This window comes from Zingiber officinale, unplaced genomic scaffold (assembly GCF_018446385.1).
Source record: "Zingiber officinale cultivar Zhangliang unplaced genomic scaffold, Zo_v1.1 ctg192, whole genome shotgun sequence".
Classification (NCBI taxonomy): domain Eukaryota; kingdom Viridiplantae; phylum Streptophyta; class Magnoliopsida; order Zingiberales; family Zingiberaceae; genus Zingiber; species Zingiber officinale.
In genome coordinates, this window is record NW_024589877.1 from 72,760 (window position 1) to 97,552 (window position 24,793).

Here is a 24,793-nt window from a genome sequence, read left to right on the forward strand (position 1 = left end):
CCCCCAGAACGGGAGTCCCCTGTTCTTACCGCCGGATCAATATATATATATGCCGGATCAACATTGGAAGGAGTATTTTTTCTATATCCGTATGCCCGAGCAGACCAATTTTCGGACCAAGTGGCAGGTCGACCTACCCCCCACTCCTAAGCTAAAGAAATTCAAGACCCGACCGGACTACCTCCATGCTGCAAATATGCTAGCCGGTCTACGGCTCGACATCAATAAGCTTCTTTACGAAGGAGTGATGTACATCTTCGGTCTGAGTCCCATGCGGACTCCCCTTCCGAGCAGCTTCGGTAAGAATTTAACTTGGGCATATACTTTGATTGCTAACTGATTTCTCTTCTTTCCTATGCAGCGGACATCGTCATGGAGTCGGTAATGGCCGGCATTTTGAAGAGAAAAGCGGCGGCGCTCGAAGCCGCGACAACAAAGGAAATGGAGGCGCTCGACATCCAGCCGGTCGGCTCGCACGAAGAAGAGAGCGAAACACATGCTGGGGAGTCGGCCGCTCAGGCTTCTCTCCCAGAGCCAGCGCCTGGGGCAACCCTCAGCCAGGAGCCCTCCGCTCGGGGTGACGACTCAGTTCCAGAAGAAGAGCAGCCTCATCCGAAAAGGCGCTGAGTGGAGACTCCAGTCCGCTCAGCCACATCTGCTGTTCAACCCTCCGCCCGAGCCACTGCAAGTGCTCGGGGAAAGGCTCCGGAGATCGAAGCCATTTCGCCCGATCGGACTCCTTCGGAATGGGACGAACCGGAGGCCCCTATTGAGGCTATTTCGGTCAGCACCCTTCCGCCCCCTCAACCAGTCAGGCGTTCAACCATCCACTCTCAGTTTTCGGCGCCGGCCTCTGATCCTCTTCCGGAAGCCGCTCGGACGACCCCAGGTCATGGCCGTACAATACGAGTCACTCTTCATCTTCCAACGGAAGAACTGCTGCCAGAGGCTGACCAACCAACAGCGCCCGAGCATACCATCACTTTAAAGGGTCCACTAGCTGAGATGTGGGTCGATGCTCGGGCACGCGTCGCGCTCATCCCCCTCCGAAATTTGGCCAATAGCCATATGCAGCAGGCCACGGGGGTAAGTTTATTTTCTCTTTTTTGAGTTTTGTATGCATTCCTTCCGATCGGCTAATAACAACTTCTTATTTCTTTTGTCAGAGATGGGTGGAGGAGATTGCTGTCTCCAACCGCCTGGCCTTGGTAGATGAAGAACTAAGGCAACTGAAGGCGGCCGTCGGTCCGTCCGGCTCTAAAGGCCCCTCCTATTCTGAGGTGCAAAAGGAGCTGAAGAAAGCTCAAGATTTGTTGGCGGTCGAGCAGAAAAAGACGGCCGATCAGGCCCATGCCTTGGCCGAGTCCGAGTCCGAGCGACAAGTCAAGTCGCTCGACACAAAAATAACCTTGGCCACCACTCGAAAAAACACGGCCATTTCCGACTTGGAGAAGAAGAACGTGGAGGCTCGGGGCCTGGAGCTGAAGGTAAAGGAGCTGATGGAGCAGCTTGATAGAGAGAGGGCGGGTCGTTCGGCCGACGCGGACAATCTTCAAAATCTGAAGGATTCCCTTACTGCGTCCCAGGCGGCCCTCAAAGAATATCAAGAGGCCGAGCCGAGTCGGATCGCTACCTTAAGACAGAGCTACATCCGATCACCTGAATTCTCGGAGAAAGTCTGCGAGCGGATGTACACAGCTTTCGACTTGGTTATGACCGCCACTACTACGTATCTGAAGTCTAAGGGTCTTCTTCCGGAGTCCACTACTATTTCGGCCGGCGATCAAGTGGCGCTCCTGGAAAACATCCCTGATCCTGTCCGAATCGCTGAACCAACGGACGCTGGGCACGTGGCGCTCTCCTGGCAGTTGACGTAGATCCTCGACCAGTCGGACGGCGCTCCGGCGGACCTGCACAGAAGTCAGGCCGAGAAGGGGTCCCCGGCGACGACCCTCCGACGCTCAAGTCAGGCAAGCAAGCAGTGAAAAAGTGGCTCTCCAAATATTAGAACGCGTCCCTCCGGCGAAGGATGAGGGCCTTTATATAGGGCAGCGGAGAAGCGAGTGTACACATACCGAGGTGTACACGTGTCCGCGGCCCATACGGCCATACCCCAGTAAGGGCTTGTCCGTGAGCTTACCTGACCCATACTGCTACAGTCCAAGCATGTCCTCGATCGGACAGCGGAACCCCCTGTCATAAGATTTGAAGTATGGCCTACACATGGAACATACCCGTTGTCAGGAAAAGATGTCACTTGTCCTTTTGCCTTTACTCCCCGGAGAGAGTCCGGACGGCCAGCTTCCGCGACATCCGGCCGGACGTATGCGGTGGTTTACTTAGGGAGGTTCTCAATCACGTGCTTTGTGGAGACTATTAGCAGTATGCTACCAAATCGTTTTGGTCGAGCGTGCAATCCGATCGACTCTGCGATCTCGTCTGCTGAGCGCCGGAACCCTGACTTTCGACGAGACGCCTTTAACCATCAACTGGACACCGGTCGGGCGCTCGGCCGGTCAAACCCGCCCCTCGCCGCCCGGCCACCTGCCACTTTGACTTACACGTGGCGTTGACCCCACCGGATGGGGGCCCCTGTTCTTACAACCGGATCACTTGCCTCCCCTTCAAGTCTAGTCGAAGGAGGCGATTAGTCTGACTGACTGGACTACCACCTTACTCACTTTGTCCAACTCTTTCTGCATGTCTCCAGGACTACAAGGTCACCAATCCACAACCTTCTTTGATCTCCTAAAAAGGTTAAGATCCTTCATAAGTCTAAATACATAAATGCCTCGAATGGCTGAATGCCACGTGGTGCACTGTCGTCATCGTACGGTGGAGGCGGCGTGGGGCTTTGATGGGATCGAGGCGGTTCGAAATGGACGACGCGATGTGCACTTTGACTCCCGTGACATGGATCCAACGGCGGAGGCCGCCCGGCCCCCGCCATATAAAATCTTCACTCTCTACCATTCCCCTCACTTGCTTTCGCGATTTCAACCCCTGCCCCCAGCGCTTGGAGCTCCGGCAATACCGTTTCTGTTCTCCGACACTTTCCGGGGCCTCTTCCTCGATCCTTTTTCCCCGCAGTAAGGCTTTACACCTTTTCTTTCTTGCTTCCGGTGTTTACTCCGTATTTGTCTCCCCAGTTTCAATCCTTGAAACCTCTTTTTGCTCGTTGTTTTTCTCCTGCCTTTTGCTTTTTTGATTTCTTCCGATCGGCCCATGGCTAGCTCTTCCCATCCCGAAGACCAGTCCCTTGGTCCTTGGTACACCACCATGCAATCACGATTTGATCAACGTGACTTTGACATTCTAACCGATAATTTTGAAATCCCCGAAGATTTTGAACTTCTTTTAGCTGGTCCTTCCGCCCGGCCGCACCGGCCGCCGCGCGGAGCTTTCTGTGTCTTCCGCGACCAGTTTACCGCCGGTCTGCGTTTCCCTGTACATCCGTTCATCATAGACGTTTGTAATTTTTTCGGTGTGTCGCTCGACAGTCTGGTACCCAACACCTTTCGTCTACTCTGTGGTGTTGTTGTTTTGTTCAAGATTCACAACATCCCTCTCCGACCGGAGGTCCTCTTTTATTTCTATTACCCCAAGCAAGCCGAGCCGGGCACCTTCATGTTCCAAGCTCGGCCCGGCTTAGTCTTCTTCAATAAACTACCCACTTCCAATAAACATTGGAAGGATTATTTTTTCTACATCTGTATGCCCGATCAGGCCAACTTCCCGACCAAGTGGCAGGTCGGCTTGCCCCCCACTCCCGAGCTGAAGAAATTCAAGACTCGACCGAACTACCTCTATGCGGCAAATATGCTAGCCGGTCTGCGGCTTGACATCAATAAGCTTCTTCATGAAGGAGTGATGTACATTTTCGGCCTGAGTCCAATGCGGACTCCCCTTCCGAGCGGCTTTGGTAAGCATTTTACTTGGTCCTTTATTTTGATTGCTAACTGATTTCTCTCCTTTCCTTTGCAGCGGACATCGTCATGGAGTCGGCAATGGCCGGCATTCTGAAAAGAAAGGCGGCGGCGCTGGAAGCCACGGCGGCCAAAGAAATGGAAATGCTGGGTATCCAGCCGGTCGGATCCCATGAAGGGGAAAGCGGGACTCAGGATGAGTCGGCCGCTCCAGATTCTCAACAAAGCGTGGCCAGCGGAGCCACCCCCACTGGGGAACCAACTGTCCCCGAGGAAGGTTCCGCTCGGGAGGAGGAGCAACCTCTACCAAAGAGACGCCGAGTGGAGACTCCCCTGCGGTCGGCTCGGCTACCTCCGCGGTCCAACCATCCGAGCGGGTCACTGCGACTGCTAGGGGCAAGGCGCCAGAGGTCGAAGCCATTTCGTCCGACCGGACACCTTCCGAATGGGACGAGCCGGCTGTTCCAATTGAGGCTACTCCGGTTAGCACCCTTCCGCCCGCTCGTCACTCAGTCTAGCGCTCAACCATTCATTCTCAGTTTTCTGCGCCGGCTTCTGATCCCCTTCCGACTGCCAGTCGGACGACCCCCGGCCATGGCCGCACTGTACGAATCTCTCTTATCTCCCGACTGAAGAGCTGCTACCAGAGGCCGACCGCCCGACCGTGCCCGAGCATACCATCACCTTAAAGGGGCCCCTAGCTGAGATGTGGGCCGACGCTCGGGCGCGCGTCGCGCTGATCCCCCTTCGGAACTTGGCCAATAGCCACATGCAGGAGGCCACGGGGGTAAGTCCTCTTTCTTCGAAGTTTTGTACACATTGTTTCGGATCGGCCACTAATAACTTTAATTTTCTTTTGCCAGAGATGGGTGGAGGAGATTGCAGTCTCCAATCGTTTAGTCCTGGTGGATGAGGAGTTAAGGCAACTGAAGGCGGCGTGCGGTCCGTCCGGCTCTCAAGGCTCGTCTTACTCCGAGCTGCAGAAGGAGCTGAAGAAGGCTCAGGATCTGCTGGAGGCCGAGCAGAGGAAGGCGGCCGATCAGGCTCATGCCCTGGCCGAGTCCGAGCGACAAGTCAAGTCGCTTGACACAAAATTAACCCTGGCCACCACTCGGAAAAATACGGCCATCTCCGATCTGGAGAAAAAGAACGTGGAGGCTCGGGGCCTGGAGCTGAAGGTAAAGGAGCTGATGGAGCAGCTTGATAGAGAGAAGGCGGGCCGCTCGGCCGACGCGGAAAAGCTTCAAAATCTGAATGAGGCCCTTACTGCCTCCCAGGTGGCTCTCAAAGAATATCAAGAGGCCGAGCCGAGTCGGGTCGCTGCCCTAAGACAGAGCTACATCCGCTCGCCTGAATTCTCGGAGAAAATCTGCGAGCGGATGTACACAGCCTTCGACTTGGCTATAACCGCCACCACCACTTATATGAAGTCTAAGGGTCTTCTTCCGGAGTCCACTACTATTCCGGCCGGCGATCAAGTGGTGCTCTTGGAAAGTATCCCCAAGGACCTTTATGACTACATTGAGTAGACTGTCTCTATATGTAATTAGGCCGCTCGGCTAAAAATGGATCTTTTTTTGTACTTAGGCCGCTCGGCCTAAAGTTTTAATCTTAATGCAACGCTTTTCTTTCACGTACTGTCTTTTTGCTAGTGAATATGTATGTTGCCCGCTTCCCTATTATCACCTCTCGGGTATTGGAAAGGTTACCAAGTATTTGGCGTTGCCCTTCCGCTCGGCTTAATACGTAATATTTCTAAATATTCCGCTTTGACGTCGGTCGAGTACCTTTAGGTGCTGGGCCGAGCGGAACGTAGAGATGATCTAACACTATTGGAGGTCAATTTCTGGGGCAGTTGCATTCTTTTAATTGGCATATTCCGCTCGGCGAGTTTACAGACGCCGGCTCGTCTCTCGATTTTTAACGTCGGAGCTCGACGGTCTTCCGCTCGGAGGGTTTATAGACGCCGGCTCGTCTCTCGATATTTAACGTCGAAGCTCGACGGTCTTCCGCTCTGAAGGTTTATAGACGCTGGCTCGTCTCTCGATATTTAACGTCGGAGCTCGACGGTCTTCCGCTCGGAGGGTTTATAGACGCCGGCTCGTCTCTCGATATTTAACGTCGAAGCTCGGGCCGCTCGGAGGTTTATAGACGCCGCCTCGCCTCTCGATTTTTAACGCCGAGCTCGACGGTCTTCCGCCGGAGGGTTTATAGACGCCTCTCTCGATATTTAACGCTGAGCTCGACGGTCTTCCGCTCGGAAGGTTTATAGACGCCAGCTCGTCTCTATTTAACGCCGAGCTCGACGGTTTTCCGCCGGAGGGTTTATAGACGCAGCTCGCCTCTCGATTTTAACGCTGCTCGGCGCCTCCGCCAGAGGGTTTATAGACGTCGGCTCGCCTCTCGATATTTAACGCCTGAGCTCGACGGTCTTCCCCTCAGAGGGTTTATAGACGCCACTGTCTCTCGATATTTAACGTCGAGCTCGGCGGTCTCCGCTCGGAGGGTTTATAGACGCCGGACTCTCGATATTTAATGTCGAAGCTCGACGGTCTTCCGCTCGGAGGTTTATAACGGCGCCTCTCTCGATTTTTAACGCCTGAGCTCGACGGTCTTCCGCCGGAGGGTTTATAGACCCTGCCTCTCGATATTTAACGCCTGAGCTCGGCGGTCTTCCGCTTGAAGGTTTATAGGCCGGCTGCCTCGATATTTAACGTCGGAGCTCGACGGTCTTCCGCTCGGAGGGTTTATAAACGCCGGCTCGTCTCTCGATATTTAACGTCGGAGCTCGACGGTCTTGGGCGATCCTTAACACAGACGCTCGGCAAACACACTAGCCATCCTTTTAATTCATTTCTGCTTCCTGCATTACATGGACATGGGCGACTAGAATATACACAAAAATGAGTTACACCAGTGCACCTTTCATCCGGCACGATAAGGCTGGAGATGATTTGCACTCCATGGCCGATCCAGCTGTCGTCCGTCTTCATCCTCCAAATAGTAAGCGCCCGAGCGGAGCTTTTCGATAACCTTGAAGGGGCCCGCCCAGGGAGCTTCCAGCTTGCCAACGTCGCCGACCGGCTTGACTTTCTTCCAGACAAGGTCACCGACCTAGAACAATCTGGGGATTACGCGTCTGTTGTAGTTTTGCTTCATCCGTTGGCGGTACGCCATCAGCCGGACGGACGCCTTGGCTCTCTCTTCATCAACCAAATCCAGGTCCATGTTCCTCCGCTCGACGTTGCCATCATCGTAACTCTGGATCCGGACAGATTCGACACCGACTTCGACGGGAATCACCGCTTCGCCGCCATATACCAGATGAAAAGACGTGACGCCCGTTCCTTCCTTTGGAGTCGTTCGGATGTCCCATAGGACGCTGATAACCATGATTTTACTGCATTATTTTGATTCATATATACATGGTTTGATGTTGATTTCATAATTTAAATCATGGTTACATCACATTTTTGTGTATTGCATAGATTTTGGACTTAATTGCAAATTATATTATTTTTGGTGTTATTTGATGCTAATATTTGATTCTTATTTTGTAGGCATCAAAGGATCTTGGATTTGGATCTATTTGGACTGAAATTGGGCTCGGATCGGAATTTAAACGAGAAGATCAAGCTTTGGGTTGATTTGGGCCGTTCATCAAGAATAGAAGAGATCTGGACTATCCGTTGAATATCTGGCCGATCCAAATTAATGGGGAATAGATCTGAGCCATTGATGAAGATCCAGAAGTTTTGATCCAGATCTGAGTTCATATAGCCATTGATCAAGCCGAATTAATCTGGGCCGTTCATTGAAGACTAGGCGGATCTGGGCCATCCAGTGATGATCTGATCGATCCGACCTACGGGAGGGTAGATCCAGACCCTAGATCAACATCAGTACCTTCGGATAGGAATTTGGATGACTTTCACCGTTGATTTAGCTCCGAATTAATCATAGTCGTCCGTTCAGATCCAGATCTGATTTAAATATGAGAAGCTACAGTGTTCTTCTTCGTCGACTCCTCCTCGCACAGCGCCGCATCCCGCGAGATTTCCAGTGGATTCCGACCACCATCCTCTTCCATATCTACTTCTCAGTGAGTCTCATTGGTGTTGGAGCTTCCATCCGTTGGCTTCCAAGTCTTAATCATCTGCACGCGCCGGCGAACATCTCTCCGGAGCTCAGATCTGTCCGTGAGTTTCCTCTGCTTCAGCCATCATCGGAGGAATTCCTTGGTGACAGTGGCTCGCCCTCCATCAGAGAGCATCGATTCAGAGGTTGCATTCTTCAGATCTGCAGAATTTCGAGCTTGGCAGATTCATTCTTCACCAGCTTTTCCGGGAAGATTTTCTTCGGTGTTGGGGAATTCTGAACTGAGTTAAGTGTTTGAGAGCTTCTTCATTCATGTTCCTTGTGTGACGGCAAGGAAAGACTCATTAGAAGAGTAGATTTGAGTAGAGATGGTTTAGATTCAAATTCTGCAATTTATTATTTCTGCATTTTTGTTTCTTCAGATTTTGTCATCGGATTCCTTGTTTCTTTTAAATCTGAACTGAGTAGTTATAGCTTTGTCCCTTTAGATCACATTTCTGCAATTAAATTCTGTTTAACTTGTTTCTTTCAATTCTGAATTTGTTAATTACTGCTTTGCAAACCCCATTTCTGATTTCTAATTGAGATCCTGATTTTCTTTGAACTTCTAAATTCTAACCAGTAGTTAGCTGATAACTTAGCTTGAATTCTAGTTTTAATTCCATGTATCAATTCACAAGTTAGGGGTAGTTTTAATTCAAAAACTTCAATGATGCTTGGATCCGAATTTGTTTGTGCTGTGAATGAATTTGATTGTAGATACTTAATTTGAGATGATGAATGTTACCTCTGTTTTGTGTGTACTTGAAAGGATGGAGTAGAATCATGTTTGAATGAGGTTGATCTTTCTTGTCTCTGCTCACACATATATTTTGCTAGTAAACCTTGGAAAAAAATACGACTCGGGACTCGTTGCTACAACGCTTGTATTAATTTTAATGAGTTTCAATCTTAATTAATTTGATGTGCCAAGTGACATGAAAATGGCTGACATCAAATTTTGGCGCCGTTGCCCGGCACTTCATCCACCCAACTTCCTCCCAAATGGTCGAGCTGAGCGCGTAGAATACGAACAATTTCCCGATTGGCTACTTCGGCTTGACCTTTGCTTTGGGGATAGGCCACAGATGTGAAGTGTTGCTCAATGCCGAAGCTTTTGCACCAATCTTCGAGCAATTTTCCTGTGAACTTCCGCCCGTTGTCGGAAATAAGTCGACGAGGGATGCCGAACCGACAGATGATGTTCTGCCAGATGAACTTCTTGACCATCTGCTCGGTAATCTTGGCTAGCGACTCGGCCTCCACCCACTTGGAAAAATAATCAACTGCCACAAGTAAAAATTTCCGCTGCCCGGTCGCCATAGGGAATGGACCCACAATATCCATTCCCCACTGATCAAACGGACATGAGACCGTTGACGCCTTCATTTCCTCCGCCGGTCGATGGGAGACATTGTGATACTTCTGGCAGGATAGGCACGTCGACACGGTCCGAGCGGCGTCTGCTTGTAAGGTTGGCCAGAAGTATCCGGCCAGCAGGATCTTCTTAGCTAGTGATCGTCCGCCCGGATGCCCACCACACGATCCTTGATGCACTTCTTGGAGGATGTAATCCGAGTCTTCCGAGCTCACGCATTTCAACAGCGGCCGAGAGAAAGCCTTCTTATAGAGCTGATCACCAATGAGTGTGAACCGACCGGCTCTCCTCCTTAACAGCTCGGCTTCATTCCGGTCGGACGGGGTGGCGCCCAAGCGCAAAAACTCCGTGATGGGTGTCCTCCAGTCACTCGGCAACGTGAGGCCCTCCATCCGGTCGACGTGCGCCACCAAAGATACTTGTTCAATTGGCTGCTGGATGGCGATCGACGTTATTGAGCTTGCAAGTTTGGCTAACTCATCAGCCGCTTGGTTCTCCGCTCGGGGTATCTTCTGGATAATAACTTCTCTGAAGTCGGCTCTAAGTTTCTCGAAGGCTTGAGCATAAAGCTTGAGTCGAGCGTTGTTGATTTCAAAAGTACCTGTGAGCTGCTGAGCGACCAGTTGGGAGTCTGAATGGAGCGTTACCCGTCCGGCCCCTACATGCCGGGCGGCCTGTAAGCCAGCTATAAGGGCTTCATATTCTGCCTCATTATTCGTAGCTATATAATCCAGCCTGACGGATAAGTGCATCTTCTCTTCTTGGGGAGACAGCAATAAGACACCAATACCGCTCCCGAGCCGAGTGGAGGATCCATTTACAAATACCTTCCACATGGCTTCGGGCTCTGGTCTTTGTACCTCGGTGACAAAATCCACCAAGGACTGCGCTTTTATCGCCGACCGAGGCTGGTATTGAATGTCGAACTCGCTCAACTCGGTTGTCCATTTGATGAGCCGTCCGGACGCTTCGGGATTCAACAGCACTCTTCCCAACGGGCTATTCGTCCGGACGATGATAGTATGAGCCAAGAAATAAGGACGGAGGCGCCGAGCGGCGAGGACCAAAGCGAAAGCAAGTTTCTCGAGCCCGGTGTAGCGAGATTCAGCATCTTTTAAAATATGGCTCAGAAAATACACTGGCTCTTCTCCGCTCGGCCTTACTAATGCTGAGCCGACGGCTTGTTCAGTAGAAGATAAGTAGATACAAAGTGGCTCACCCGCAGCTGACTTGGCTAGTATCAGAAGAGAATTCAAATATGTCTTCAGATCTTCGAACGCCTGATCGCATTCTTCGTCCCATTGAAACTTGGCGGCTTTGCGCAAGATTTTAAAGAAAGGCAGTCTCCGGTCGGCGGTTTTGGAGATGAACCTAGACAGGGCAGTTATCCGACCGGTCAAACGCTGCACTTCCCTCAAATTACTTGGAGGCGGCATGTCTTGTAGAGCTTTCACCTTGCTGGGATTTGCTTCAATACCCCGCTCGGTCACTATGTAACCTAGGAAGCGTCCTCCTTTTGCTCCGAATAGACACTTCTGGGGATTTAGTTTAACGTCATACCTCCTCAGTGTTCGGAAAGTCTCCTTCATGTCTTCCAAGAGGTCGGCCGCTCGAACGGATTTGATGAGAATGTCGTCCATGTATACTTCTAGATTCCGCCCGATCTGCTCTCTGAACACTTTGTTCATCAAGCGTTAATACGTGGCTCCCGTGTTCTTCAATCCGAACGGCATCACCTTATAGCAATAGGTGCCGTCGGCTGTAACGAACCTAACTTTTTCTTGATCTTCCCGAGCGAGCGGCACTTGATGATAGCCTTGGTAAGCGTCAAGCATACATATTAATTCGCAGCCGGCCGTAGAGTCCACCAACTGATCTATCCGGGGCAAAGGATAAAAATCTTTCGGGCAAGCTTTGTTGAGATCCCGAAAATCTATGCACACTCTCCACTTGTTGCCTGGCTTGGAGACTAATACTACGTTAGCCAACCAGCTCGGGAACTGCACCTCGCGTATATGGTCGGCCTCCAGAAGCTTCTCAACTTCCGCCCGGATGATGACATTCTGCTCGGCGCTGAAGTCCCTTTTTCTTTGCTTTACAGGCCGAGCATCCGGTCGGACGTGGAGCTTATGCTGTGCTATACTTGGTGAAATTCCGGGCAGTTCATGTGTCGACCAGACGAAGACATTATGGTTTCTTCGGAGACATTGGATCACCTCCTCTTTCTGATTCGCCTCCAGATCGGACGCGATGAAGGTCGTGGCCTCCGATCGGGTCGGGTGTATCTGCACTTCCTCTTTTTCTTCGTAAACTAAAGAGGGAGGCTTTTCAGTGATGGCGTTTACCTCGATCCGAGGCGTCTTCCGAGCGGAATTGGCTTCTGCTCGGACCATCTCTATGTAGCATCGCCGAGCGACCAGTTGATCTCCCCCGTACTTCTCCCGCTTTGTCATCCACGGGGAACTTGATCTTCTGGTGGAAGGTGGAGACGGCCGCTCGGAATTCGCTGAGAGCAGGTCGCCCCAATATGACGTTGTATGCCGACGGAGAGTCCACCACGACGAAGTTTGCTGTGCGCGTCCTTCTGAGCGGCTCCACTCCCAGAGATATGGCCAGACGGATCTATCCAACCGGCTAAACTTCATTACCCGTAAACCCGTAAAGGGGGGTTGTCATGGGCAGCAGCTCGACTCGATCAATTTGCAGTTGATCGAATGCTTTCTTGAATATGATATTGACTGAGCTCCCTGTGTCAATAAAAACGCGGTGAATAGTGTAGTTGGCTATTACCGCTTTGATGAGAAGGGCGTCGTCATGGGGGACTTCAACTCCTTCCAAGTCCCTGGGTCCGAAACTAATTTCTGGTCCGCTCGCCCGTTCCTGACTGCAGCCGACCGCATGGATCTGGAGCTGTCGGACGCTCGCCTTTCTTGCTCGGTTAGAGTCACCTCCGGTCGGTCCGCCAGCAATGATGTTGATCTCACCTCGGGAAGTGTTACTTCTATTTTCTTCTTCTCGAGCGGACGGTCGAGACCGTTCTCTAGACATTCGGCGATTCTCACGCCTTGGAGAGCGATGCCGATCGGGAGTCTGTTGTTTTCGCCTGTCAATTTGAGTCCGATCGGCTTCATGAGTTCTCTGTCGCCTATCGGATGAGGGAGATCGTCGACCACCATTCCGGGGAACGGGTTGAGCAATCAAGGGAAGACTTCGACAATCTCTTGTGTTGTGCGTATCCGTCCGGTGGAAGGAGCAGAACATCGGGGTCCATTTCTTCTTTGGCTTGGGCCGGGCGGCAGCTACCTCTTGCACTTGGGACCTGGCATGGGGGGAGCGGATTGCTTCGGCTCTTGGTCCTCTGGGTGGGTGAGCAGCATGCTGCTTCCGCTCGGCAAGAGGAGCCCGCTCGGTTGGAGTTTCTTTTTTTCGGGCTGCTTGGGCTTCCTCCACATTGATGTACTCGTTGGCTCGGTGTAGCATATGGTCGTAGTCTCGGGGCGGCTTTCGAATGAGCAATCGGAAAAAATCCCCATCCACTAGGCCTTGTGTGAAGGCATTCATCATGGTCTCCGAGGTGGCCGTTGGAATATCCATGGCCACTCGGTTGAACCGCTGGATATAAGCTCTGAGCGGCTCTCTTGGCTCTTGCTTGATGGCGAACAAGCTGACACTCGTCTTCTGATAACGCCTACTGCTTGCAAAATGATAGAGGAAGGCCGTTCGAAAATCCTTGAAGTTTGTGATGGATCCATCTGGCAGCCTCCGAAATCATCGTTGAGCCGATCCAGAGAGGGTGGTTAGAAAAACTCGACACTTCACCCCATCCGTATATTGGTGAAGGGTAGCAGTGTTGTCGAATTTACCCAGATGATCATCTGGATCGGTAGTCCCATTGTATTCGCCGATCGTCGGGGGCACGTAGTGCATTGGCAAAGGATCCTTCAAGATGGCTTCTGAGAACTGGCGATTAATTCGCTCGGGCGATGTATCCGCTCGGGGGGCTTTCCCTTTTCTGTCGTCTCGTCTTGGCCTTTCATCCGAAGAAGATCCCCGATCCCGATTAGTTGCTACGGCTTCAGGAGTGCGGAATAGGGCCCGAGGGAATGCAACGGTGGCCTGAGGTGCTTCTGCTCGGCCTCCTGATGCTGATGTTGCTTGCTGCTCTGCCCGCTCGGCTGGTGCTTTCTGTTTCTTTTCGACGAGCTTAGCGGCCCTCAACTCAATTAGAGCGTCGAGTTCCTCCGTGGAAAGCGTCACCGTATGCTGTCGTCCAGCCTCGTCCATCGTTTCCGCTCAGATGCAGGAGCGTTCCCACAGACGGCGCCAAATTGATCCTGTCCGAATCGCTGAACCAACGGACGCTGGGCACGTGGCGCTCTCCTGACAGTTGACGTAGATCCTCGGCCGGTCGGACGGCGCTCCGGCGGACCTGCACAGAAGTCGGGCCGGGAAGGGGTCCCCGACGACGACCCTCCCACGCTCAAGTCAGGCAAGCAAGCAGTGAAAAAGTGGCTCTCCAAATATTAGAACGCGTCCCTCCGGCGAAGGATGAGGGCATTTATATAGGGCAGCGGAGAAGCGAGTGTACACATACCGAGGTGTACACGTGTCCGCGGCCCATACCCCAGTAAGGGCTTGTCAGTGAGCTTACCTGACCCATAACTTTAACCATCAACTGGACACCGACCGGCCGCCCGACCGGTCGAACCCGCCCCTCGCCGCCCAGCCACCTCCCACTTTGACTTACACGTGGCGTTGACCCCACCGGATGGGGGGCCCCTGTTCTTACAACCGGATCAATCCCCAAGGACCTTTATGATTACATTGAGTAGACGTCTTTATATGTAGTTAGGCCGCTAGGCCAAAAAATGATCTTTTTTTGTACTTAGGCCGCTCGGCCTAAAGTTTTAATCTTAATGCAATGTTTTCCTTTCGCGTACTTTGTCCTTTTGCTAGTTAATACGTGTTGCCCGCTCGCCTATTATCACACCTCTGGTATTCGAAAGGGGTTTTTTACGAAGTATTTGGCGTTGCCCTTCCGCTCGGCTATATATGTAATATTCCGCTTTGATAGCAGAGATCACTCGGGTTCTGAACCGAGAGGAACGTAGAGACGGTCGAACGATATTGACGGCGAGTTGGACACTTGCAGTCCTTTTTATTGGCCTCTTCCGCTCGGATGATTTATAGACGCCAGCTCGTCTCTCGATATTTAACGTCGGAGCTCGACGGTCTTCCGCTCGGATGATTTATAGACGCCGGCTCGTCTCTCGATATTTAACGTCGGAGCTCGACGGTCTTCCGCTCGGATGATTTATAGACGCCGGCTCGTCTCTCGATATTTAACGTCGGAGCTCGGCTCCTCGGATGATTTATAGACGCGGCTCGTCTCTCGATATTTAACGTCGAGCTCGACGGTTTTCCCCGATGATTTATAGACGTCGGCTCGTCTCTCGATATTTAACGTCGGAGCTCGACGGTCTTCCGCTCGGATGATTTATAGACGCCGGCTCGTCTCTCGATATTTAACGTCGGAGCTCGACGGTTTTCCGCTCCGATTATTTATAGACGCCGGCTCGTCTCTCGATATTTAACGTCGGAGCTCGACGGTCTTCCGCTCGGATGATTTATAGACGCCGGCTCGTCTCTCGATATTTAACGTCGGAGCTCGACGGTCTTCCGCTCGGATGATTTATAGACGCCGGCTCGTCTCTCGATATTTAACGTCGAAGCTCGACGGTCTTCCGCTCGGATGATTTATAGACGCCGGCTCGTCTCTCGATATTTAACGTCGAAGTTCGACGGTCTTCCGCTCAGATGATTTATAGACGTCGGCTCGTCTCTCGATATTTAACGTCGGAGCTCGACGGTCTTCCTCTCGGATGATTTATAGACGCCGGCTCGTCTCTCGATATTTAACGTCGGAGCTCGACGGTCTTCCGCTCAGATGATTTATAGACGCCGGCTCGTCTCTCGATATTTAACGTCGGAGCTCGACGGTCTTCCGCTCGGATTATTTATAGACGTCGGCTCGTCTCTCGATATTTAACGTCGGAGCTCGACTGTCTTCCGCTCGGATGATGACATTCTGTTCGGCGCTGAAATTCCTCTTTCTCTGCTTCACCGGCCGAGCATCCGGTCGGACATGGAGCTCATGCTGCGCTATACTTGGTGAAATTCCGGGCAGCTCATGCGTCGCCCATTTCTCTGGAGGCATTGGATCACTTCCTCCTTCTAGTTCGCCTCCAGATCGGACGCGATGAATGTCGTGGCCTCCTATCGGGTCGGGTGAATTTGCACTTCCTCTTTTTCTTCATAAATCAAAGAGGGTGGCTTTTCCGTGATAGCGTTCACCTCGATCCGGGGCGTTTTCCGAGCGGCATTTGCTTCTGCTCGGACCATCTCGACGTAACATCGCCGAGCTGCCAGTTGATCCCCTCGTACTTCTCCCACTTTGTCCTCGACGGGGAACTTGATCTTCTGGTGGAAGGTGGAAACGGCCGCTCGGAATTCACTGAGAGTTGGTCGCCCCAATATGACGTTGTATGCCGACGGAGAATCCACCACGACAAAGTTTGCAGTACGCGTCCTTCTGAGCGGCTCCTCTCCCAGCGATATGGCCATCCGGATCTGTCCGACCGGCTGAACTTCATTGCCCGTAAACCCGTAAAGGGGGGTTGTCATGGGCAGCAGCTCGGCTCGATCAATTTGCAGTTGATCGAATGCCTTTTTGAATATGATATTGACCAAGCTTCCTGTGTCAATAAAAACGTGGTGAATAGTGTAATTGGGTATTACCGCTTTGATGAGAAGAGCGTCGCCGTGGGGGACTTCAACTCCTTCCAAGTCCCTGGGCCTGAAACTGATTTCGGGTCCACTTGCCCGTTCCTGGCTGCAGCCGACCGCATGGATCTGGAGTTGCCGGACGCTCGCCTTCCTTGCTCGGTTAGAGTCGCTCCGGTCGGCCCGCCAGCAATAATGTTGATCTCGCCTCGGGAAGTATTACTTCTATTTTCTTCCTCCCGAGCGGACTGTCGGGGTCGTTCTCTAGACATCCAGAGATTCTCCCGCCTCGGAGAGCGATGCCGCTCGGGAGTCTGTTGTTGTCGCCTGTCAACTTGCATCCGATCGGCTTCACGAGGCCTCTGTTGCCTGTCGGCTGATGGCGATCGACGACTGCCACTCTGGGGAACGGGATGAGCGATCAAGGGAAGACTTCGACAATCTCTTGTGTTGTGCGTATCCGTCCGGTGGAAGGAGCAGAACATTGGGGTCCATTTCTTCTTTGGCTTGGGCCGAGCGGCAGCTACCTCTTGCACGTGGGACCTAGCATGGGGGGAGCGGATTGCTTCGGCCCTCGGTCCTCTAGGTGGCTGATGAGCGGCGTGCTGCTTTCGCTCGGTAGGGGGAGCCCGCTCGGTTGGAGTTTCTTTTTTCCGGGCTGCTTGGGCTTCTTCCACGTTGATGTATTCGTTGGCCCGGTGTAGCATGTGGTCGTAGTCTCGGGGCGGCTTCCGAATGAGTGATCGGAAGAAATCCTCATCCACGAGGCCTTGTGTGAAGGCATTCATCATGGTCTCCGAGGTGGCCGTTGGAATATCCATGGCCACTTTGTTGAACCGCTGGATGTAGGCTCGGAGCGATTCGGGGGCTTCCTGTTTGATGGCAAACAGACTAACACTGGTTTTTTGATAGCGCCGGCTGCTTACGAAGTGGTGGAGGAAAGCCGTTCGGAAGTCTTTGAAACTTGACATGGATCCGTCCGGCAGTCTCCGAAACCACCGTTGAGCCGATCCAGAGAGGGTGGTGAGGAAAACCCGACACTTCACCCCATCTGTGTATTGATGCAGGGTTGCCGTGTTATCAAACTTACCCAAATGGTCATCTGGATTGGTGGTTCCATTGTATTCGCCGATCGTCGGAGGCACATAGTGCTTGGGCAGAGCATCTCGTAGAATAGCCTATGAAAATTGGCGATTGATTCGCTCGGGCGATGCGTCCGTTCGGGGGGCTTTCCCTTTTTTGTCGTCTCGTCTTGGCATTTCATTCGAAGAAGATCCCCGATCTCGATTAGTTGCTGCGGCTTCAGGGGTGCGAAATAGGGCCCAATGGAATGCAACTGTGGCCTGCGGTGCTTCCGCTCGGCCGCCTGATGCTGATGTCGCTTGCTGCTCCGCCCGCTCGGCTTGTGACTTTTGTCTCTGTTCCATGAGCTTGGCGGCTCTTGTCTCGATCAAAGCATCGAGCTCCTCTGTGGAGAGCATCACCGAGTGCGGTCGTCCAGCTTCGTCCATTGTTTCCGATCGGATGCAGGAGCGTTCCCACAGACGGCGCCAAATTGATCTTGTCCGAAAGCTGAATCAACGGACGCTGGGCACGTGGCGCTCCCCGAGTACGGTCCTCCGGCGAACCTGCACAGAAGTCGGGCCGGGAAGGGTTCCCGGCGGCGACCCTCCGACGCTCAAGTCAGGCAAAGCTCAACAAGAAAGTGGCTCCAAGAATCGTACAATGCGTACCTCCGGCGAAGGATATGAGCCTTTATATAGGGCTATGGAGAAGCGGGTGCACACATACCGAGGTGTACACGTGTCCTCAGCTCATACCCCAGTAAAGGTCTGTCAGTGAGCTTACCTGACCCCATACTGCTACAGTCTGAGCACGTCTTCGATGGGACAGCAGAACCCCCTGTCATAAGATTTGGAGTACGGCCTAGTCCTAGAGCATGACAGCTGTCAAAAGATGTTCCTTGTCCTTCTCTCCCTACTCCATGTCGGGGCGTCCGGCCGGTCGGCACTCACATCACGTCCGGCCTTCCATATGCACTAGTATGCTTGGGAGATCCTCGATAATGTGCTATGTGGGGACTGTTCGCAGTATGCTACCTTATGTCTTCGCCCGAGCGTGCCATCCGCTTGGCCCTATGATCCTGTTCAGCGAGCGTCGGAACCCCGACTCCAGCCGGGGCACCTTTTGCCATCATTTAGCCACCGGTGGGTCGTCCGGGCGGTCGACCCACCCTTATCCAGTTGGCCACCTAGCCCTTTGACTTCCACGTGGCGTTGACCCCCCCAGAACGGGAGTCCCCTGTTCTTACCGCCGGATCAATATATATATGTGTGTGTGTGTGTGTGTGTGTATTTTGATCTTGTTGGAAATCTGAGAAGACGGAACTGCCGGAATGACGTGGTTGGAATGTTGGCTGCATCTCTATGACCCGAATGATGAGCTGTCTTTTATGTTGACTAAGTCATCATAGGGCCTCTGGTCAACAGTACTTGTAGTCATCGATCGGGTTGCCTCAGTCCTTGGTACCCCAATGCTTGAGGAGGGTCCCACGAATATATAAGCAGTCGAATAATAGTAGAACAACGAAATAAATACAGAATGAGTACAGTGATGTACCCTGGCCTGGGGGGGGAGGCGTCCTCGGATGGATCGGTGAGCTGGTCACGATGCTGATTGAGTCGTCGCGGCCCTGAAGGGTAGATGCGTGTGAGTCAGCTGAGAAGCCGGATCTGGGGGCAACAACATGGAGTCGGGTGTAGCATGGATCTAAAAGGCGGCATGTAGACCGAAATATGACAACGGTACCTAGGCCGACATACCCCAGCGGCTCATTGACCGAAACACGACACGCAGGCCGGGTAATACCCGTAACTCACAACCCGAAACACAACGGCTCGATGGCTGGAACACAGCACACGGGGCAGAACATAGATCATGGTGGCAGAGTGCAATAGTAGTGGCCCGAAGGCCGGATCGGCGGTGGCTCAAGTGTCGAACCAGCGTGCGCCGACATGGATAGAATATCGGATCGACGTCGGAAGTGTATGACAGCGCAGATCGAGGGTTGTCTACGACGATGGGGCACTGCTGTGGCTCAAAGGTCGGCTGCGATGATGGGAATCAGATGCAGATCGAGACTGGTCTTGCTCTGAAGTGGTCAGTTGGCGACTGATCGGAGCTACCGACGACGCCTAGAGAGAAGGCAGTGTGTGTTCGGCCTTGGCATCATCATGGAGCGAGGAAATGCGGCGAGCCACGCTGGGCGGTGAAGCGGCGTGCCCTGTGGAGTGATGGAGGCGACGTCGGCAGCGGGAGGCGCGAGCAGAGGCGTGCCTTCGTGGCAGAAGAAAACTAGCCTCCGGCGAGACGACGAGAGACGCCCAAGGCATTTGCGGCGGCGGCATTCGAGACAAGGGTTGCGTGAGAGGCCCCGGCGACAAAGAAGAGGAGGAGGTGCGCCCCTTCGTCTACGGCGGTAGTGTCGATGCTGCGAACCATCCTTGTGCGTGGGCGTGAGGCGGTGGCGGTGCCGACGTGAGAGAGCTGCGGTTTCTCACAGGAGAAGGAGGCACGATGCTCCTCCAGGTGAATGACTCCGGCTGCTACCTCGGCGAATGACCAGAGAGGGAGGGGGAGAGGAGAAACGGTCGGCGTCGGCGAGGAGAGGCACATGAGAGGGAGAGAAGGGGAGAAGAGCAGTGACTCATTTTCTCCGCACAATGAACAGTAGCGCATAAACACCAAAACCCTTCACACTTAAAAAAGACCAAAATGACCCTCTTCTTTTTCATAATTCCCTTTGGGCCCATAATATATATATATATATATATATATATATATATATATATATATATATATATATATATATATAACAAAATACAGATAATGATTTTGCAAAAGTGCAATACTATCTCAATACATCATATATATATATATATATATATATATATATATATATATATATATATATATATATATATAACAAAATACAGATAATGATTTTGCAAAAGTGCAATACTATCTCAATACATCATGTCAACTTGTATGTGTAAAAACAAAAACATAATGCAGATCAATAGTTTAGGTCCAGAATGTACTTTAAGAAAATGCTTATGAAGCACGGCCGATATATATAAATAGGGTAAGTTAGCCGAGTTGCACAAAGAATTTGCCAAGAAAAAAAAAAAAAAAGATAGGCATCGGTGTGTAGTTCATAAGGCCTCTAACTATAAGCGTCTCTTAAGTTTTAGAGTTGTAAATAGATATAAGTTGGCAAAAATTCACACAAAATTCGGCGACAAAAAAGATATCAGTATGCCAATTCATAAGGCTTTCTACTATAGTTCTCTGATATCATTGATTGCAAATAATTTCAGATTAGGGAAGTTCTACAATATTGACACCGCTAAAAAGCTTTTACGATGATGCCGAAGCTTTTCAGCAAGTAAAGCAATATTAGAAGTGCATAAGATCCTAACAGAGAGAAGATAAGTGATTTCCCATAATTCACCGTGATTTCATATTGATTGTTAAAAAATTTAGGGCTGAGTAAAAGTTCGAATAAATCGATCAAACTGTTCAAATTTAAAAATTTGATTCAGTTTTTTTTTTTATTTTCTTCTAAAAAATAATAAGAGCATCGTCATTTAACCACTGACGATTTTTTTTTTCTTACCGTTGACTGTACCGTTTAACCTACGTGAGCTGATTTTCCTATTATGTTGAGCTCTCCCTAGTATAAATACACAATTGTGTTGTTTTTCCACTCCACCCGTGCCTTCTCAATTATTTTTATTTATCTTTGTTGTTTCCGGTAAATTCCGGAGTATGCAAACTGATCGTCGAGGCTAGTGTTCGACACTATCTCCGTAAACGATATTGCTCCGCTACGGTGCTTAACAGATTGTTACAATTCGTTCCCAAGATACAACGACGACAATCGTCTCGGAATCGTAGCACTCCGACTTCCGAGACCAGCGAACCTTCTCGCAGGCTTCTTGGACTCTTGAATGCACAAGATGAGTGAGTGAATACTTGAGGAAGAGAAGATTAAGTTGAGTTATTTGATTCCAATCTGGAGGGTTCTATTTATACAGAAGGAAGAGGCTTTAGGGAGGGGTGTGACCTTTGGGTGGATTAATCTGGGCCGTCCGGACTGAAGAGTTATAACCCTTCACATAGCCCCTTTAATCTCATCCATCAGATCTAAGAGTTGTGACCCTCAGATCTATCAGCCATCGGATCTGGATCCATTGATCCGATGCTTCAGATCATGTCTCATCCCAAGCCGTCAGATCGTGACTCATTGTGATCCAACGCTCTAGATCGCATCACAAGCGATCCACCATACTTCTTTGATCAACGTTGATCAACGGCTGCCATCCGTTCGCCCAACCAACTGTCCAGTCATCTCCCTTTGCCACTGCCATGTCAGGTACTAGCCTGACACGTTACCCGAGTGCCATGTAGGCACTGCAATGTCACCTGGAGCATAAATTTAAACTCCTCGCGACATGCAAAGTGCGCCTACAAAGCGCCCATTGCGCACGTGGCTGGTGGCGGGCTCACAGGTGCGAGCACCTGCTCGCCCCTGAGCAGAGAGTACCTGGTACTTTTCTGAGTTAACTCCAATAACTCAACATCATTAATAAGTAAGGAATGCACATCGGAAATTTCCGATGTGGGACTATTCTCCCTTGCATTTCCTTAATGAATAACCAACGTTATTTTGGGCCGACTTTGAACATTAATTTTTCATTCACCCTTAATCGGTTTTGAGCAAATTAATAGTCTAAATCTATCTACGCGAAACGTAGATTTCAATTTTGAAGTCAATTACGACTTTCAACAATTGATGGCTTCCGATTTTTCCTCCTCACAATCGTATTGGTCTATTTAGACCCCAATATCCAACAATCTTTTCTGTATTAATTTTGGGATAAATTGGCGGATATTAGGGATGAACGTATTCATCTTTACATTTCTAACAATTACTCTGCCTTAGTTTTTAAGTTTAAGCTTCGTCCAAGATTGGCAGATTTATCGTATGTTGTCAATTTCTAATTGCCGCCGGAGAAATTGAAGAGGCTGTTGAAAAAATTGAAGAGGCAGCCGGAAATGTAAAAGGATGGGTACCATCGATTTTTTTAATTAGAATAAATAATTAGTTTCATTTCTAAATAAAATATTGAATAGAATTTTTATTTTCATATTTAGTTGATAAATAATATCAATTTCATGCATTAAAAAACAAATGATATATATATATATATATATATATATATATATATATATATATATATATATATATATATATATATATATATATATATATAATTTTTATTCTATTTTACTCCCTAAAATATATATTTGAAATTGTATACATTCAGACTTCATACGAATGAAATTGTATAAGATTTTTTTTAAAAAAATAACTTCATTATTATTCTATATATAATATTTTTTTGACAAACTTAATTAAAAAATAATTTATCATAATTCATTTTATAATAAATTGTTTATAATCATTACTATAGTATTGAAAAATTCAATGAGACATTCTTTAATTTTTTTTAAATATATTTTTTATAATTCTAATAATTAAAAGTGTTTTGTAAATTATTTAGCTAATTTACTTTTCTCCTATCAACTCCCCCACCCAAAATTATATATATATATATATATATATATATAATTCCTGAAAAACTCAGCTGCCATTAATTTTCCTGAAAAGTGAGATTTTCTTTTTCCAAACAAAACACCCTAATTCGTCGGTTTTCTATATACTTTAATTCAAAGATGGATATATATGTCCTATTACAGATTGACAAAGGAGACCTTGGCTGGCAAATCAACGTATTTGTTTCCATAAAGATCCACACATATTTCCTTAACTGCTGTTATAATCTACCTATTAATCGCAGATTTATGTCATTATTTATTATTCTGTTTCCTCTTTCTTAAACCGCCGACGGGTGCCGTTTAATGACTCGCGTCTCTTTTTTCCCCCAATTTCTCGCCTGGTATAAATACAACGAACGCGTTACTTTTCCGGGTTTAAGCTTCGTCTCTCGACGGGCGGGTTTAAGCTGCGTGTCTTTCCAATCGCAGGCCGAGAGATCTAAGAGGACGAGGAAGATTCTCGAAGCGGTTTTGGTGGATGAGGAGGCTCGCGAAGGGTGATGATAGACCTGAAAGAGAGGCTGGGGAAGTGCCGAGCAAAGGTTTTGAGCAAGGACAAGCCCACCTCCAGAAGACTCCGCGTGATCTACGATGACCTGGATCTGACCGAGTCGAGCGGCGACGAGAAGGCACAGATCGCCACCGTGGGCTGCCGCCGGAAGGCGGCGATCGAGATCCCGCTGCCAATCTGCCCTTCATTGTCTTCTCCGTTTGAGGAGACTGCTTGGGGGAAGAACTCCAGGAAAGCGGTTACACGTAGAGCCCCACGTAAGGCCAAGGACACGTCCCGCACCCCGGACGGTTGCGCTGTTAACCGCCGGCATAAGGGAGTGCGGCAGCGGCAGTGGGGGAAATGGGCGGCCGAGATACGCGACCCCATCCGCCGGGTGCGCGTCTGGCTCGGTACCTTCGACACTGCAGAGGACGCCGCCAGGGCATACGATGCAGCGGCTTGCTTTCTCCAGGCTGAGAAGAAGGCGCTGGCCGCTGTCACTGCTTCCGGCGACAGTAGCTTGCCAGCCTCTCCTTCGTCGGTCCTCGAGGTAGTCTCCGACCAAGCCCAGGATGTGGCTGCCGAGGCAAAGTCGGAGAACGGGAATTCAGTGGCTCGGCTGTTACACGAGTCATTGTGGATGGAATTGGAGCCTTTCTTCACGACTGATAAATTAAATGATAGCATTTCTTATGACATTCCCGACATAGGCGACTTCGACGACGGTGAGCTCCCCAGCCTTGAAGCACTGACCAAGTTGAGCTTCTAGGTATGAATATATATATATATATATATGTTCGTCCTAAATTTTGTGGTTCTTTTTTAGTAAATATACTAAATGTTACATATCAAAAACACTTATTGGGTTTTTCCCCGGCCTAATAATTGTTCGAGTGACGAATCTCTAATTTTTTGTTCAGAGATCTCTGCTTCATTTGATTGGCAGTAATATCTTGTGTACGTTCGTATGAGAGGAACTCATCTCTATGCGCAATGGTTAAGATTCTTGCTACTTTGTTAAATTAAGAAAGCAAAAAACGAGCTTTAGGAGATGGCATCAAAATGCATTTTGATATTTCAAAGATTGATATAAGGGACATAGATAGAATCAGATTACATCAAAATGATTCTTCCAAATGAACCATAAGTGTTTTGATTGACATAGATGATTGTCGAAACCATTACTATGTGGCTGCAGAGCACATTAATCTAGATTAAAGAACATACAATGTGATCAAAAATACAATTTAGATAGCTACAGATTATTGAAAAGCACAAGTTGCAAACTTTGTCAAAGACACTTTCGATCAAACAATTGTATGAAAAGATACTGCGTGCTATCATAGCTTGCGAAGAAAATTAATCAGACCTCAACAAATGCATTTTTAAAGA

At 49.8% G+C, this 24,793-nt stretch overlaps 1 protein-coding gene across 4 annotated transcripts in view; it reads left to right on the forward strand.

The window, feature by feature from the left end:
- Positions 1 to 24,298, forward strand: part of LOC122036683 (ethylene-responsive transcription factor CRF1-like) — a 52,161-nt gene extending 27,863 nt beyond the window's left edge. For 2 of the 4 annotated variants that reach the window (XR_006127419.1, XR_006127420.1), the window contains one exon: positions 7,487 to 7,769. Coding sequence is in view for 2 of the 4 variants with exons in the window: in XM_042596082.1 (XP_042452016.1) it covers positions 23,409 to 24,170 (762 nt within the window). In the remaining 2 variants the exon portion in view is untranslated. Of the gene's footprint in view, positions 1 to 7,486; positions 7,770 to 22,928; positions 23,250 to 23,337 lie in introns of those variants that run through there. The other 2 variants (XM_042596083.1, XM_042596082.1) reach the window with 2 other exon arrangements.
- The last annotated feature ends 495 nt before the right edge of the window (positions 24,299 to 24,793 follow it).